This window comes from Mobula hypostoma, chromosome 20 (genome assembly GCF_963921235.1).
Source record: "Mobula hypostoma chromosome 20, sMobHyp1.1, whole genome shotgun sequence".
NCBI classification, from domain to species: Eukaryota; Metazoa; Chordata; class Chondrichthyes; order Myliobatiformes; family Myliobatidae; genus Mobula; species Mobula hypostoma.
In genome coordinates, this window is record NC_086116.1 from 47,854,992 (window position 1) to 47,872,651 (window position 17,660).

The following is a 17,660-nucleotide window of genomic DNA, read 5'->3' on the forward strand; positions in this document are numbered from 1 at the left end:
ATGGACCACGACATCTGGGTGCTCACCCTCCCTCCTGAGAATACCGAGAACTCGATCCAAGGTATCGCAGACCCTGGCACCAGGAGGGAACAGACCATCCGGGATTTTCAATCTCTCCCACAGAACCTCTTATCTGTCCCCCTAACCATCGAATCCCCTATCACTACTGCTCTCCTCTTTTCCCTCCTTTCTTTCTGAGCTGAGGGTCCAGTCTGGGTGCCAGAGACGTGACCACTACAACTTGTTCCTGGTAGGTCATCCCCATCAACAGTATCCAAAACGATATACAGAACTTATTATTGATGGGAATGGCTACAGGGGTGCTCTGCTCACTCTGTCTACTCCCCTTCCCTCTCCTGACAGTCACCCAGCTTCCTGCCTCCTGACTTTTAGGGGTGACTATCTCCCTGAACCTCCTGTCTATTTCTGCCTCTGCCTCAGGAATGATCCAAAGTTCATCCAGCTCCAGCTCCAGTTCCCTAACTCTGTTTGCCAGGAGCTGCAGCTGGATGCACCTTTTACAGGCGTGGTCATCAGGGACAATTGTGCTGTCCCTGACTTCCCACCTACTGCATACAGAGCACTCAACTACCCTAACTGCTGCCTCCATTACCTACTCCTAAGCTAATTAAATTAATTAAAGGAACTTACCCAGTCATACCTCACTGGGATCAGGCTCGTCCTCAGCCTCTGCTCGCCGAAACCTCTTGAGCCAAAGCCTGAAAGCTCCGCTCCAGCTCTGAGCCACTCACACACTGGCCGCTCCTCTTCTTCTTCTTCTTTTTTGTTTAATGGCGGTTGGCAACCAGTTTTCAGTGCATTACCACCACCTGCTAGACTTGTGGTGTTCCAACCAAATATGTCCTGGAGTTCTCTACTTTAGACAATCTAGTTCAGCCTGCAGTTCTCTATTAGCATCACTCTGTAGTTGCAATTCCTCGTGAATGCTTATTGCGCTCATTAGATAATGCCGCAAACTGTTATTCTTCCCTAATTATGTCACGTTTTCGCGTAGTTGCATTACCTCAATTACATTGATTTCATCTACATCACCTGTAAGACTAAAATCATCTTGTTAAAGAATAGTAATTATCACACATTATACTTTTAAACTTCTTATTTTTCCAAGTCTATCTGCTTTTTCAGATTTTCCTTTTCTTGGATCGTAGCCTGCAGTTGTTTACTGAGACCTCAGAGTTCTTCTTCATTTGCTTCCATGTTTTAATTTTATAATCTGAATGTAGATAATTGACTTTGCAACAAATTCTTTTTCCTTTTGTATCCTTGTAATAATTTCCTCCATTTTCCAATCTCTTTCCAACTCACCGTTGTTCTTGTCGGGTACTTCTATTTGTTGTTGTAGTTCTGCACATTTACCCTGGGCTTCAACCATAAAATCTGAGGATTTTCCTTAAGTTCTGAAATATTTCTTAAATTCTTGACCATTTGCGATAAATATACTGCCATTAAGATTCCATCTCCCCTGCCTGTGAACTGTTGGATCCTCCATTCAGCGTTTCTTTGACTTCTTCCCACCTAATTCCTTTAATACCAAGATACTTTTCTGCAGACTTGACGATAATTTTAATTTTCTCAGTTCTTTTGCTTGTTTGTGCTGAACAATTAATTGCATCCACCATAAAAAGCACAAACTCCTTTCTACTCATTAATGGTGTATCCTTATTTTCCATATTACAGATCTTACAATTCACCAGTTTATTATTCCCTGTACTTGTTTGCTTGACAGCCTTTTTTTATCAACTTCTTTCACTGCCTCTGCATAACTGAAGTTACTTTTATATATTGTATCTCAGCTGCCTTCTTGCTATAAATGCACCCTCGATAAGCTGCACTGTGTTCCTCGCCATAATTGCAGCATTTCAGTATAGCTCCCGCTTCACATTTCCCATATTCATGTATTCCAGCGCATCTCCCGCATCTTTGTTTTCCTCTGCAGACCGCCACAATTGCCCGAATTTCTGACATTTATAGCATCTTAAAGGCAGTGGTATATATATTCTAACCGCATAACACATATACCCTAAGTAAACATTAGTCGGCAATCTCTCTTCATCAAAGTTAATCATTACTGATAAACTATCACACTTTTTCCCATTCCTTGTAACTTTCAAACGTTTGGCCTCAATAATTTTTGCTCCTTTTATGTTCTGTTTAATCTCATCCAGTAACTTTTGTTGATATCCCCAAAATAACTCCTCTAGTCCACTTTCTATTGTTGGGTATTGAGTGTTGTACTTCTCTGCCGTCTATTTTACATAATCTTATCACTTTACCTTGCTGAGAACTATCCCAACAAATCACTAATAGCGATCCATTTCGTAAAATCTTTGCTCCTTTAATCTCGACTAGAATTTTGTTGAGCATCTTCATCAAACGAATCGGGTTCCAATCACCAAATGACGCCCCGTCTTCACTTAGTTTTATAATTGCTTTAATTTCATCTTCTTTCCATTGTTTTGCTGTCCTGCTTTGATCATCCGCTGATTCCTCAGAGTTTGATATCCTGTACCTCTGCTTTCTTTTTTTTTTATATAAGTATACAAAAAGGTAAGCCATATAGACACTAATACACTGTTAGAATATAATAAAATTACAGAAGATATTAATACAAAAAAAATACTACAAACAATGTAATTTAAACATAACATACCAAGGTAACATAATAGTATACTAATTTTATATATATATCAATAGAGAAAAGGAAAAAAAAACCCCAAAAAAAACCCACCATGCAACTAACTAAAAGCAAAGCAAAGCAATGGGCTAACTTGAAACCAAACAGAGTTAAACTTAAAATCACGTCCTCAATCCCGACCTCCATTAAAAACAGTAAAAAAAAACAAGAAGGGTATATATTACATTAAATGAAAATATTGAATAAAAGATCTCCAAGGCTGTTCAAATTTAAATGAGGAGTCATAAAGATTGCTTCTAATTTTCTCCAGATTCAAGCATAATATCGTCTGAGGAAACCAAAAAAAGGTAGTTGGAGCATTAAGCTCTTTCCAATGTTGTAAGATACATCTTTTCGCCATTAAAGTAAGAAATGCAATCATTCTACGGGCTGAAGGGGAGAGATTACTGGAAATTTTAGGTAGTCCAAAGATAGCAGTAATAGGGTGAGGAGAGATATCTATATTCAATACCTTGGAGATAATATTAAAAATGTCTCTCCAAAAAGTTTCCAAAGTAGGGCAAGACCAAAACATATGAGTTAAAGAGGCTATCTGCCCCGGACATCTATCACAAAAAGGATTAATATGAGAATAAAAGTGCGCTAACTTATCTTTGGACATATGTGCTCTATGAACAACTTTAAATTGAATTAGGGAATGTTTAGCACAGATAGAGGAAGTATTGACTAATTGTAAAATCTGCCCCCAGTCATCCACGGAAATGGTAAACCCCAATTCCTGTTCCCAGTCTACCCTAATCTTATCAAATGGGGTTTTCCTAAGTTTCATAATAATATTATAAATCATAGCCGATGCACCTTTCTGACATGGATTAAGGTTGATTATAGTATCTAAAATGTATGTAGGAGGAAGCATTGGAAAGGAAGAAAGTATAGTACTTAGGAAATTTCTAACTTGTAGATATCTAAAAAAATGTATTCTTGTTAAGTTATATTTATTAGATAATTGCTCAAAAGACATAAGGGAACCATCTAAAAATAAATCCAAAAACCGTGAAATACCCTTAAGTCTTCCAAGTTTGAAAAGTACGATCCGTAAAAGAGGGAGGAAAAAATATGTTACCTAAAATAGGAATCGCTAACCCAAATTGATTAAGATCAAAAAATTTTCTGAATTGAAACCAAATACGCAAGGTATATTTAACTATCGGGTTAGACACCTGTTTAAGGCGTTTCCAATCAAAAGGGAGAGAGGAACCTAAAATAGAGCCAAGTGTAAAACCCTGAACAGATTGTAATTCCAATACTACCCATTTAGGAATGGATAGTATATCCTGGTCCAGTAACCAGAATTTCATATGTCGAATATTAATTGCCCAATAATAAAATCTAAAGTTAGGTAATGCTAAGCCTCCATTTCTCTTAGCTTTCTGTAAATGTATCTTACCCAGTCTCGGGTTTTTATTCTGCCAAATAAATGAAGAAATTTTAGAGTCAACTTTGTCAAAAAAAGATTTTGGAACAAAGATTGGTAATGCCTGAAATATATATAAAAATTTCGAAAAAAAAAACATCTTAACTGCATTAATACGACCAATCAAAGTTAAATATAAAGGAAACCATTTAGATGAAAGTTGAGTAATATGGTCTATTAATGGTAAAAAGTTAGTCTTAAATAAATCTTTGTATTTACAAGTAATTTTAATCCCAAGATATGAAAAATAATTATTAATCAATTTAAATGGAAATTTATAATAAAAGGGAAGTTGTTTATTAATCGGAAAGAGTTCACTCTTACTAAGATTTAATTTATAACCTGAAAAAAGACCAAATTGTGCTAATAACTCTAAAACAGCCGGGATGGATTTTTGAGGATTAGAAATATATAAAAGTAAATCATCAGCATAGAGTGATAATTTATGGGACTTTAAGCCCTGAGTTATCCCAGTAATATTTGGAGATTCTTGAATGGCAATTGCAAGAGGTTCTAATGCAATATCAAATAATAAGGGACTAAGAGGACAACCTTGTCAAGTACCTCGAAAAAGAGGGAAAAAAGGTGAACCTAAAGAGTTAGTACGGACCGAGGCCACAGGAGAATAATATAAGAGTTTAATCCAGGATATAAATTTCGAGCTAAAATTAAACACTTCAAGGACCTTAAATAAATAAGGCCATTCTACTCTATCAAAAGCTTTCTCGGCATCTAAAGAGATAACACATTCAGGAACATTTTGTGAGGGAGTATAAACGATATTTAACAGTGTACGAATATTATAAAAAGAGTAACGACCTTTAATAAAACCCGTTTGGTCTTCCGAAATAATAGAGGAAGTACTTTTTCTAATCTATTTGCTAATAACTTAGAAAAAACTTTAGAATCAACATTTAATAAAGATATTGGTCTATAAGATGCACATTGAGCAGGATCTTTATCCTTCTTTAATATTTGCTCTATTAAAAGATTCAGGAAGTTTACCAAGTTTCAATGAAGCCTCAAAAACCCTACAGAGCCAAGGGATTAATGAAGGAGCAAAACATTTATAAAATTCTACGGTAAACCCATCAGGGCCAGGAGCTTTCCCCAAATTCATAGAGAAAATAACATTCTTAATCTCATCCATGGTAATAGGAGTATCTAACATAGAAGCCATATCCTGTGAAATCTCAGGGAAGTCTAAATTATCTAAAAAATCATTCATATATTTAGAATCTCAAGGAGACTCTGATTGATATAAGGAAGAGTAAAAATCACAGAAGGTTTGATTAATCCCCACATGATCAAGTATCAGTCGATCATTTTGGTTATAAATCTAATTAATTTGAGATTTAGCATAATTAGACTTCAATTGATTAGCCAACAGTTTGCCAATTTTGTCACTGTGTACATAAAATTCACTTCTTGTTTTCTTTAATTGGTTTACAATCGAGGACGAGAGTAATAAACTGTGTTCCATTTGAAGTTCAGTTCTTTGTTTATATAACTCCTCAGAAGGAGCTATAACATATTTCTTATCAATTTCCTTAATCTTGTCCACAATTACCAACTCCTCCTGCTTCTGCTTCTTCCTCAAAGCAGCAGAATACGAGATAATCTGACCACGAATATAAGCTTTAAAAGTGTCCCAAGGAGTGTTAACAGAAATATCCTCTGTATGGTTAATTGTAAAACAAAGATCAATCTGTTCATTCATAAAGTTAAGAAAGTCCGAGTCCTGAAGCAACAGTGAATTAAAACGCCATTGTCTATTATTTTGTATATTGGCCAGAATTTTAATAGAAAGCTTAAGTGGAGCATGATCCGAAATGGTTATAGAATCATAATCACATTTAATCACTGAGGAAATAAGACGAGAATCAATAAAGAAATAATCAATTCTTGAATAGGAATGATGAACATGTGAAAAAAAAAGAAAAATCTTTTTCCTGAGGATGCAAAAAGCGCCAAATGTCCGTCGACCCAGAATCAGAAAGGAATGAATTAATCAAAGTTGCAGATTTATTAGGTAAGGTCCGTAAAGGAGCCGAACGGTCCAAAGCTGGAGACAAACAGGTATTAAGATCTCCGCCCCAGATCAATGAAAACTCATTCAAATTCGGAAACTGATTAAATAATGATTTATAAAATTCCAGACAGTCCATATTAGGAGCATAAACATTAACCAATACTACTTTTTTATTAAATAGTAAACCACTAACCAATAGAAATCTACCATTCGGATCAGAAATAATATCATGTTGTATAAAAGTAACTGAGGAGTCTATAAAAATAGAGACGCCTCGAATCTTAGCATTGGAGTTCGAATGAAACTGTTGTCCCTTCCAGAATTTAAAAAACGTAGTCTGTCCCCCCTCTGCACATGGGTCTCTTGTAAGAATAAAATTTGTGCTTTAAGTCTCCGGAACACTTTAAAAACTTTTTTTCCTTTTAATAGGATGATTAAGACCATTAGTATTCCAGGAGACAAAATTAATAATAGACTCCATAAACCCTAAAGTCAACCCACAACAAGGAGGATTGACGATAGGCTTGACCCACGAACCCGGAGAGGGAACAGAACATATAAGAGATACCGGGAAGAAGAACGCAACCAATACTTCAATAATGTATATAGCCCAAGAAGAAAGAAACTAAAACGTGAAGCCCCTCCCACCCCATGACCTCAAGGCTAAATCTAACGCAGACCAGCCTGAAAGAAGCAAGCACTAAAACTACCCCCATGACTTCCGGTATACGCTTCCTAAAAAAAAGTGTAAATATAATAAAAGCTCAGCTGATTATAAAACAGTAAAAGAATAAACAAAAAGATAACTCAATTAAAATAAACACATAACAGAATAAAAGCCAGAAAATATATTAAAAAACCGCAATAAACCCCAGACCCATGAATAAACAGAACAACAAAAAAAATAAGATTATTAACATAAACTAGTTATAAAAACCTACAAAACAAAATAGATTTTAAAAAAAACTACAAAATTTAAGGCCACAAAGGAAATACGTAAAATGACGATAAGGAAGTAACCACCCAGAATCCCCTGGGAAAAAGAAAGAAATGACGCAGTTAAAAAGAAAGTTTAGCAACCATATTAAGTAATCAAAAATAAACTTTTCTGCCAAAATAGGGCAAAAAAAAATTAAGACCGACAAATTCACAGCCTCCGATCAACGGAGATGGTTAAAAAATTACAATTAAGATGTTGAAGGTGAAAATTGATCCAGATAACTCTGGGCATCCGATGGAGAGTCAAAAAAACAGAGGGCTCCATCCAACGTACGAATCCTTAGACGTGCAGGGTAAAGAAGCGCTGGTTTTAAATGCTTTCTTTTCTTCCTCTTTCCATTCCATTCCTCTTCCCCGCCGACCTCCATCTCTAGTTCACTTCCACTCTCACCAAAAACTTCCTTCAACAGCTTGGCTCTTTCCTTGATGTTCTCTCTCTCCACCATTTTCCAGTCACAGCTCAGCTCAGCTCAGCTCAGCTCACCCATCACCCATCACCCATCACCCATCACCCATCACCCATCACCCATCACCCACCACCCACCACCCAACCTGGACCCTCCTGGCAGCTCCTCTTCAGCTGCCCCTCCTTTTATTTGTCCCTGCCAATTATCTCAAGTACTCACTCCCTCTGATCAACTAATCAACACTCTGATTAACCCTTCAGTTGCCCTCCATGCTCCTTTTTAAAGCACACTCACCTGAGCTGCTTCCCAGCACTCAGCGCTCTCCCGAGCCCCTCGCTCCTCCTCCTGCTGCGACCCTTCCTCAATCACACTGAAATATTAAATGCGCAACACTCCTCCCTGCTTAGCTATAAACTCCAACTCAATATAGAATGCATCTCAACTCAAATATGTAATGTATTGCTCCTTAGTCTTTTGTGTATATGTGTGTATATATATATATAAACCCACAGCATAGTAAATCTCCTTTTCAGGCCTAAGGGTTTAATAGCTGTGGAGAATTTCTTATTCTTGTGGGATAATGTCTTTCCTGACGAGGGGAGTCACTCATTCTGCTTGGCAGGTGAGACTTGTGGCTGTGAATCAATCTGAGGTTTTGGGTTCTCCTCTGTGCTAGTTGTAGGACTTGACTCTGGAACTGCAGGAAGTGGTTCTAACAGCTCTGGACACCTTTCTTCTCTAACAATTGACTTTGCTTTCCTCAACTGGTCGATGCCGTGTCTGCAGATGATATCGGGCACAATCTCCACTGTGTAGGAGAGTGGTCAAGTTCTGTCCTTAATCTCTCCAGGAACCAACTTTTGATCACCTCCGTAGCCCCTCACCAGGACAATTTGTCCAGGAGTGAAACATTGAACCTCCTTGTTTAAGGAGCCCTCAATTTCTCTCAGCTGTTTGTCCTGCATACTACTTCTGAGACTGAGTGTGAGGAGATCCAAGCATGAACACAAGCGACAACCCAGGAACAGCATAGCTGCTGAGTTGTTGGTTATGTAGTCTGCTGCATTCCAATATACAAGGAGGAGACTGGCAAGCGGCTGATTCAGTGTCAGTGTAGTGAGTTCTGCTGACATTGCTCGCAGTGCATTCTTTAAACTGTGGGCAAAACTTACTGCCAAGCCATTTGTAGTTGGGTGGTACTGTGCCAATTTTATTCCATTCATTATCAGGAATGACTGAAACTGTTCCACAAGAAACAGTGGTGCATTGTCACTGATTAAGTGTTCTGGAACAGCAGTATTTGAGAAGGGGCTTCTCAACACATCAGTAGTGTTTGAAATGTAATGGAGCTATTGCGAATATTTCTGGCCACTCTGTAGCTGCAAGAAATTTGTGCCCGTGAATGTTCTAGCAAAAGCTACATGAATCCTCTACCAGGATAATGCAGGCAATTCCCAGGGATAGAGAGGCACTGCTCTTGGCATCTTCTGGATGTGTTAGCATTCCAAACAGTGCATGGCGAGCTGCTCAATCTGTTGATCTATTCCAGCCACCAGACAAAACTTTGAGCCCATGCTTTCATTTTGATCACGCCTAGAAGACCAGCGTTTAGCTCCTCCAACACTTTAGCTCTTCGTGTAGATAGTGTGTCATCTCTCAATCCCCATTTAAGGCAACCCTTGTCAAGAGCAAGTTCACCCTGGCACTGGTAAAAATGGGAGAACTGGAATTTCTGCTGCACAGTCCAGCCATTTTACGTTGCCACATAAACTTGATTTCCTTTTGGATCGTATCTCCTGTAATAGAGAGACTTGCGATTTGCATTGAGGAAAATTCATTGAGGAGTTTCCTCTTCTGTACATTTTTTAGGTTTTTTTCCTAAGGATAAATGGGACAATCCATCAGCATTTCCATGATTAATTGCCCTCTTGAATTCAATCTTGTAATTGTGTCCTCCAAGAAACAGAGCCCATCTCTGAATTAATGATTCTGCTGTTAGTGGAACGCACTTGCGTGTTTTGATAACGGACGTTAGTGGTTCATGATCAGTAGTGAGGGTAAACTCTCTCCCATGCAAGTTCTCCCCAAATCAGGCTTAAGGCTCTGCCAATCTGTGTGTAATTTTTCTCTGGAGCAGTAAAGGAAAGTGATGCAAAGGCTATGGGTGTTCATTTCCATCACTCATAGTGTGTGACATGACTGCCCCTATACCACACAGTGAGGCATGACAGGCAAGCTTCACTGGATGATGTGGATCGTAATGTGTGAGTACAGCGTCTGATGTCAGTACTTCCTTTACCTTTTTGAAAGCCTCCTTCCACTGCTTTGTCCATTGCCATTTCTTCCTGATCTGTAGTAATGAGTTCAAGGGATGGAACACATAGCCAGGTTTGGCATGAACCTATTATAGTAATTGACAAATCCTAAAAAGGGTCGCAACTGTGACATGTTCTTTGGCCTTGGGGCATCCACCACTGCTTGAATTTTCTCAGCATACTGTAATCCTTATGCATCAATAGTGTGACCACAGTAAGTGATGTTTGGTTTAAAGAATTCACACTTTTGTTATCCTCCGAGCCTATCATCTTCTTATCTTTTTAACACTGTCTTGACATTTTGGAGGTGTTCCTCATCATCCTCACTGGTAACAGTGATGTTATCCAGGTTACACTTCATGCCTGGGCAGCATTGTAACGTCTCGTCCATAGCCTTCTGCCTGAGTGCAGCTGCAGATGGTACTGCAAAAATAATCCTATTATAGCAATAAAGCCCTTTGTGAGGGTTTGTGGTGAGAAATACTTTGGAATCTCCTACCGTTACCATCTGTAACTATTCCTCAACTTAGTCAACTTTGCTGAAGCGTTTTTACTTTTCAGAAGGTTTGCAAAGCTATCCTCCATCCTCAGCATAGACCATTGATCTACTTTCAGTATTGGGTTGATGTTTGCATTAAAATCACCACAGATCCTGACAGATCACTCCTTCTTGGCTACTGGGACCACTGGCATTGCCCATGAACTGCACCCTACTTTGTAAAGAATTCCTTCAGCCTCCATGCAATCTAACTCACTGACTACTGTATCACAAGTGGTATCTGGAACTGGATAGGCTTTGTGAAACTTGGGTGTGGCATTTTCATTTAACACTGATATGTTTTGATATACTTGAGTTTTCCAGTGCCATCCTTGAACACTACTGTGGCCTCATCCATACCTTTCTTAATTAGTCTTCAGTGACTATTGCAGGGGATGTGCATGCAAATAGTGATGGATCTCCAATCAAGTTGTTGTTTCAGCTACCCACTGCCCCACATTGCTGGCCCTCCTGTTTTTACCAATTTGGCTTGTTGGCTGTTAATTTTCACTGTAATGAATATCATTTTCACAGGAGTTATTTTTTCTCTAGTGTAAGTTCTTAGTTGGATACCTACAGGCTTCAGTTCAGTATCTTGGAAATGCCATTCAAACTCATTTTGTGGAATGACTGCAACAACTGAGCCAATGTCCAGTTCCATTTTAATTAATTTGCCATTCACTTCTGGTGTATGTCATATTGCTTGTCTAATGTTAGTTTTCACATTTTAAATCTCAAAGCTACCCAGTCCTGTATCACTCTTACCGTTATTAAATTCTTCATCATCGGCATGCAGATTAATGCTCTTTTTGAAACTGCAACTTGACTTTTTAATCTTTTTCTCTTCCCTGTGCAGACCATTTATTTTTGTCTGTCCAGCATGCTCTTTGTATGTGCAATACTTTGTTGCATTTTCTGTAGGTTTTGCCTTTAAACCTGCATTGGTCTGGTGTATGTGATCCCCTGCCACAACATTACACAATTTGTTCGGCCAGGCAGGCTTCTATTTAGACATTGTTATTTTGTTCACAATCACTTTCATTCCTGACTTGATTGTGTCTCTGGTTGCGCTTTTACATTAATACAGTGATTTCAACTGGTCTTTTAAATATGAGTTGTGCTTCAGTTAGGAGTTGTTTTTGGATGCTTTCTTGTAAGATTCTGCATACTAAATGATCTTGCAGTGCATCATTAAGCCCCTCACTGAACTGATAATCCTCAGACAGCTTATTTAATTCAGCCATGTATGCTGAAATGGTCTCCTCTTCCTTTTGATTCCACTTATGAAACCTAAAGAGTTCTGCAATCAACACTGGTTTCAGTTCTAAATGATCCTGCATTATGTTCACGATATCAGCAAAGCTCATTTCAGTTGGTTTCGTTGGAGCAGTCAAACTTCTAAGCAAACTGTATTATCTTCCACCATTTACACTCAGCAAAACTGGAACTTGTTTCTCTTCAGCTATTCCATTTGCTTTAAATTACTGCTCAAATCACTCTGTATCCAAATCCAATTATCTGTTGTGCAGTTGAACGCATCTATCTTATCAATGTAGCCATTTCTGCTTTTTCTATCACCCACTATTCACTGTTTATAAGCCTGTGAATTTCGTCTGTTTTCTGCCTTTTTTAACTCAATTATCTTTCTCCTTTTGCAAAGAAAACATGCCGCACTTTTTTTTTAACTCGAATGTCTCACTGCTCTCCAACAGGTAGGTAGGTAGTTACAAAACATTAATTTATGTTTTATAACTCCATAACATAAAACTAATGGAAAGAAAAACATGGAGGTGGGGATAACGTGTACTTCATTATGTTTTTACTTTAGTGACGTGCACACTTATAACGTGGTGTAATGACGTATGCTTTTCACGTACTTTCACATATAACCCATAATGAATTATTTAAGCAAACAAGGCTTAATCAAACAATGCATTTACAATAATCCTCCTGTTTATTAACAACTTGAGTTTTGACCTATGGCACTCCATCTGAAAACAAAATGCCATTTTACTACTACCTATATTGACTAGTACATGCAGACAATTAAGGAACAAGTAAAAGATTTTTAATTTAGAAAAGTGAGTGACTAGAGAAAACTTTCTCTTGTAGCAGCCTAATTTAAACACTGTGTGTTCTACGAGCTGATTGATCAGTCACCCGTCATCCACCTCAATCACAAATCATTTTCATCCGAAATGGTATTCTGCTCGCTGACTGCTCTTTCCCAACAGAGGAAAATTCTGAAAAAGACTAATTATGTTTAGCATGCTAGATAAACTTTTTTAATCAAAGCTATTAACTGAATGTTACAGAGTTCAGACATTAATGTTAATTAAAATTTTATGGGAGATACATGGGCAGATGTTACTGGAGAACATAGAACATTACAGCGCAGTATAGGCCCACAATGTTTTGCCAACCTTTTAACCCACTTCTAAGATGATTCTAAATCTTTCTTACCACGTAGCCTTCTACTTTTCTTTTATCCATGTGCCTTTCTAACAGTGTCATGAAGGTCCCTGATGAACCTGCCTCTACCACCACCCTTGGAAGTGTGTTCCATGCACCCACCACACTTTGTAAAAAAAAACTTAACCCTGACATCCACCCTTATATTTTCCTCCAATCACCTTCAAATTATGCCCCCCGTATTAGCTGTTTCCACCTGGGAAATCTTTCTACCTGTCCACTCAATCTATGCCTCATCATCTTGTACACCTCAATCAAGTCAGCTTTCGTCCTCCTTTACTCCAAGGAGAAAGCCCTCGTTTATGCACCCTATCCTCATAAGACAAGTTCAGTCAGAATCCCCGTAAAACTCTTCTGCACTCTCTCTAAAGCTTCCACCTCATTCCTGTAATGAGGTGAACACTATATTCCAAGTGTAGTCTTAACTAGCATTTTGTAGTGCATTATCTCGTTGCTCTTGAACTCAACCCCCCCCGACTCATGAAGACTAACACACCATACACCTTTTTAACAACTCTATCAACTTGCATGGCAACTTTGAGGGATCTGTGAATGAGGATCCCAAAATCCCTCTTTTCCTCCACACTGCTATGAATCCTGCTCTTGACTCTGTATTCTGCCTTCAAATTTGACCTTCCAAAGTGAATCACACTTTTCTGGGTTGAAAATAATTCTTTATAAGTTGTTCAGGCCATAAACCTGTTCTTTCTATTCTTGCTACTTGAATTACTATCTGTAAATACATGCTTAAAATACTTAAGAAGGTCTGTTTTGCTGAGATGCCTTTTGCAAGATGCCTTTGAGCAAATAAAAAAGGTAAACATTAAATCCTGATACCAGAATTATTTTTTCCATTTGAAGTAATTGCTGACCATTTCTAAGTTTGGTTGAGATGATGATAATTGCATGAGGCACATCATATTTCTGCCTTAGCTTTGGAGACTAAATTGTCTTTGTTGCCAGCCGCAGAGAATTCTGGATCACAGAACTGAATCCAATAAATTCTATTATTATTTATTAACTCAGAATCCCTTGGTCTTTGAAGCACTTCTAATCTAATGGATAAGTAAAAGCAATCAGCCACAGTGAGCAGGATCCTCTTTTGGTTTTCTGGATTATTTATTCTAGAAATTTTTCATCTTTGGAACTCACACTTGCTTCACTTGTATAAGTCTTTGTTGGTGTAATGCAGTCCTTGTATTCCATGTTGTAGGAACTAACGTAAAGCACATTTGTTTGTATTATTTTAAATTCACTCTGAGAGAATTCACAAGTATAAGGTTGTGTTTTACCATTTTGATTGTACTTGATCTTCATTTCATTCAAATTAGGTCCAGATTACCGTGAATTAGATGTCTATTTACGCAGACAAGAATCTGGATTTGGTTTCAGAATCCTGGGGGGAGATGAACCTGGTCAACCAGTAAGTAAGCTGTAATATTCATTTCAGTTTCCAGAATAAAAGCCAAAGAAGAAGCATTTCAATCTTTACAACAATAAATAAAATCCTGATAATACATGACAGTTTTTCAGAGGCTGACTGATCATTGCATTTTCAACATTACAATTTTAATTTCAAATTTCTGAATATCTGTTGTAATCCATTCGAATCTAATTCATTGGACTGTCATTGCAGTGAACATATTGTTATTTCTCTAAATTCTGAGCCTGTGCTTATTTTACTGAGGAACTCAGTCTGAAATATAGACAAATTTCTCAAAGATTAGCTGACATTGCTTCACAGACAGCAATCTTTGTATCCTTCACCACAAAGTCTAGACTCGCAGAGGTGGCGAACCAACGACACATGCAAAAATTTTGTTGGCACACGGCCTGCAGTGCTGCCCCTCAATTCTTTAAATCCCAACCATAATGAAAAGACACTTAATGATTATCTTTATCACCAAATGAAGCAGCAAATAATCTTTTACAACCAGAACGTTTTTACAGGAAATGTTACATGTTGGTTTAGTGCCAACTAGACGGTTGTGAAAACACAAAACATTGGATGTTTTCATTTAAACCTCACAGACCTCCTGTACACATCAGTATTTAGACAGTAAAAGGTTACAACAGTAATACCATTTAGAAACCATTATTTTTCAATTGTCTGTTTGAAAATTTTATTTTTATACATTTTGAACAAGTTTTCTAAAATGCTTCATTTATTTCAGTCTCTCATTTCTTCTTCTTATACCCATCTCACCTTTCTGGGGCACAGGCCACCTACAGCAGCTCACCAGAATCCTTTATCCGGGACCAAACTTTCATGATGTCTCCAGGTGTAGCCCATCTTTAAAGATCCTTCCTCTTCCGGGGAGGAAGTCTTTGGAGCTTTGTTGGCATTTCTTTTGCACTGGGTTTTAATGGATGGGGTTGCTAGCCCCATGCCCAACTCTCCTCCTCTTGCAGTTGAGCTTGGGACCATCCATGGTGGAGTTCATTGTTGTACTTTTATTAATAGTAATACAATGAATAAACATAAATAAGCAACAAGACCCATCCTTTTTCCTCAAAAAAATAAAGTTATGCCTTCTACCAAAGTGCATGACCATACACTTCCCTACACTGCATTTTATTTGTTCAGTCTTCTAATCTATCCAATACCTTGTGCAGACTCCCTGATTCCTCAGCACAACATGTTCCTCCACCTATTTTGGACACAAAGCCATCAATTCTTTCACCCAGATCATTAACATATAACATGAAAAGGAATAGTCAGAGAAACGGTACAACACCACTAGTTGCCAACTAGAGGAGAACTCTTAGTCGCCTTCTGGTCAGCCAGTCTTCTATCCATGCTGTTATCTATCCTGTAACGCCATGGGCTCTCATCTTGTTTAGCAGCCTCATGTGAAGCATTTTGTCAAAGGTCTTCTGAACATCCAAGTAAGCAACATATGCTGACTCTCCTTTGTCTATCTTGCCTGTTATTCCCTGAAAAGAATTCTAACTGATCTGTCATGCAAGATTTCCCCTTAAGGAAGCCATGCTGAATTTGGTCTATTCGTTGTCTACCTCCGGGTACCCCAAAACCTCATCCTTAATAAAGGACTCATCATTGCCTCTAAAAGTATACTGAATGTGGAAATGATATTAAAAGGGGAGATAATGGCAAATCAAAACAGGACATGAAAGAAAGGTTACAGGGAGAAGGCAGGAGAATGGAATTGTGAAGGAAAATAGATCAGCCATGATCGAATAGCAGATAAGGCTTGATGAGCCAAATAGCTAATTTTGTGCCTATGTTTTGTAGTCTAATTATTGTTACTAATTCATTAATCATTGATAATTTCTGCTCAAAATTACCATGGCATGCAAGAGAATTTTCAGGAAGATTATTGCCAGTTTGGCACACGCTCTCTGAAAGGTTCGCTGTCTCTGGTCTAGAGAAACTAGAACTGATATGCATTTAAGTTACTTACAATCTATTCTCACCAAGTGCTAAAAATCAGTCCTAAAATAATGTTAATAAAATAGCATTATTTGTTTTGCAAGCCATCTGACTCAATTAAATCTCATTGTAGGTACTTGCTTTGTTAAGTCTCTCGCATAAATATTTTAAAGTAGATTTATGTTCTATTTTACTTCCTGAAATACTGTCCATGAAAATTCTTCAACTCATTTAAAGGAGATCTATAGGCAAGATTTTCTACACAGTGGGAAACTTTGTCAAGATCATCCCTAAATACAATTTTGCTTCTATGAACAAATTCTGGGCTAGTGTCATGGTTCAAGATATTTTTTTAAAACTTGTATGTGATCCTCATTATTTCTTGCAGCAACAACACATACTACCATGCAAAAGTATTCTTATACAATATTTTAAAGAATTGAAAGTACTATTTAACTATTAACCAAAAGTGTATGGTTGTAAGTTATGCTCTAAATCACTTTCCTCAGCATAGTGAGTTACAAAAGTTAAACATATATGCTAGTTATGGACTTAAATAAATAAATTGAATGTAAATTGTCATAAATAATTTGAATGTAAGTAATATTTCCTGTTTTGCATGCTACCATCAGTTTGCAAATGAGGGTCCATATAGCTGACCTGCTTGTTGGTTTCTGGCAGTGTCATTTGGAGCTTGGTACCTGGAAGAATGTCAGATCCCATCTGGTGGCCACCCTTACAAATATCTTTTTTTTTTGAGAAATGCCTAGCATTTAATCAAAATCCCAAAGACTGTTACATATTAGTGATTTGTACATTGCATCTCTACAAGTGTTATCTAAGAGCAAAGTCTGAATTAAAACCCACAATCGCTAACTGGAGGCCAGTGATGATTAAACTAAATATTACCATGCATCCATACAAATTTTCAAAATGAAACCCTTACTGTAAAATATTACTAATCTTCAAGATACGGAAATTAAAGAAAATTTGATTTGCTGTTACGTGAGCACAGAATTCCAAACTACATCTTTCACCTAGTCCAGAAAGGACACAATCAAGAGGAATAGGTAATGGGAAAATGTCAGTTCAGACATTTTCCCATTATTCAACTGTCATCAGGAAGTCTCTGTCTGCATCACTATTTTTCATTCTTGTCATGCAAAAAGAAATACAAAAATCTTCACAGAGAAAAGAACATTAGAATATTCTTATTGCCAAGCAACAGCTTCAGTGGCAAACTGAGTTCAGAGATAAATGATATATTCATGAACTCATCAATGTCTGATCCAGATCAGACAAAACTGTCTTCAATATGTTATTTCTTGCCAAGCTGGAAGGCTTGTCGTAATACATTAAGATACAGTAGGCTA

General features: G+C 37.6%; 1 protein-coding gene across 12 annotated transcripts in view; it reads left to right on the forward strand.

Moving 5' to 3' along the window:
* magi2a (membrane associated guanylate kinase, WW and PDZ domain containing 2a) overlaps positions 1-17,660 on the forward strand; it is a 600,063-nt gene that overhangs the window by 505,788 nt on the left and 76,615 nt on the right. For all 12 annotated transcript variants that reach the window (XR_010021125.1, XM_063072811.1, XM_063072812.1 and 9 more), the window contains one exon: positions 14,225-14,316. Coding sequence is in view for 11 of the 12 variants with exons in the window: in XM_063072811.1 (XP_062928881.1) it covers positions 14,225-14,316 (92 nt within the window). In the remaining variant the exon portion in view is untranslated. The remainder of the gene's footprint in view (positions 1-14,224; positions 14,317-17,660) is intronic.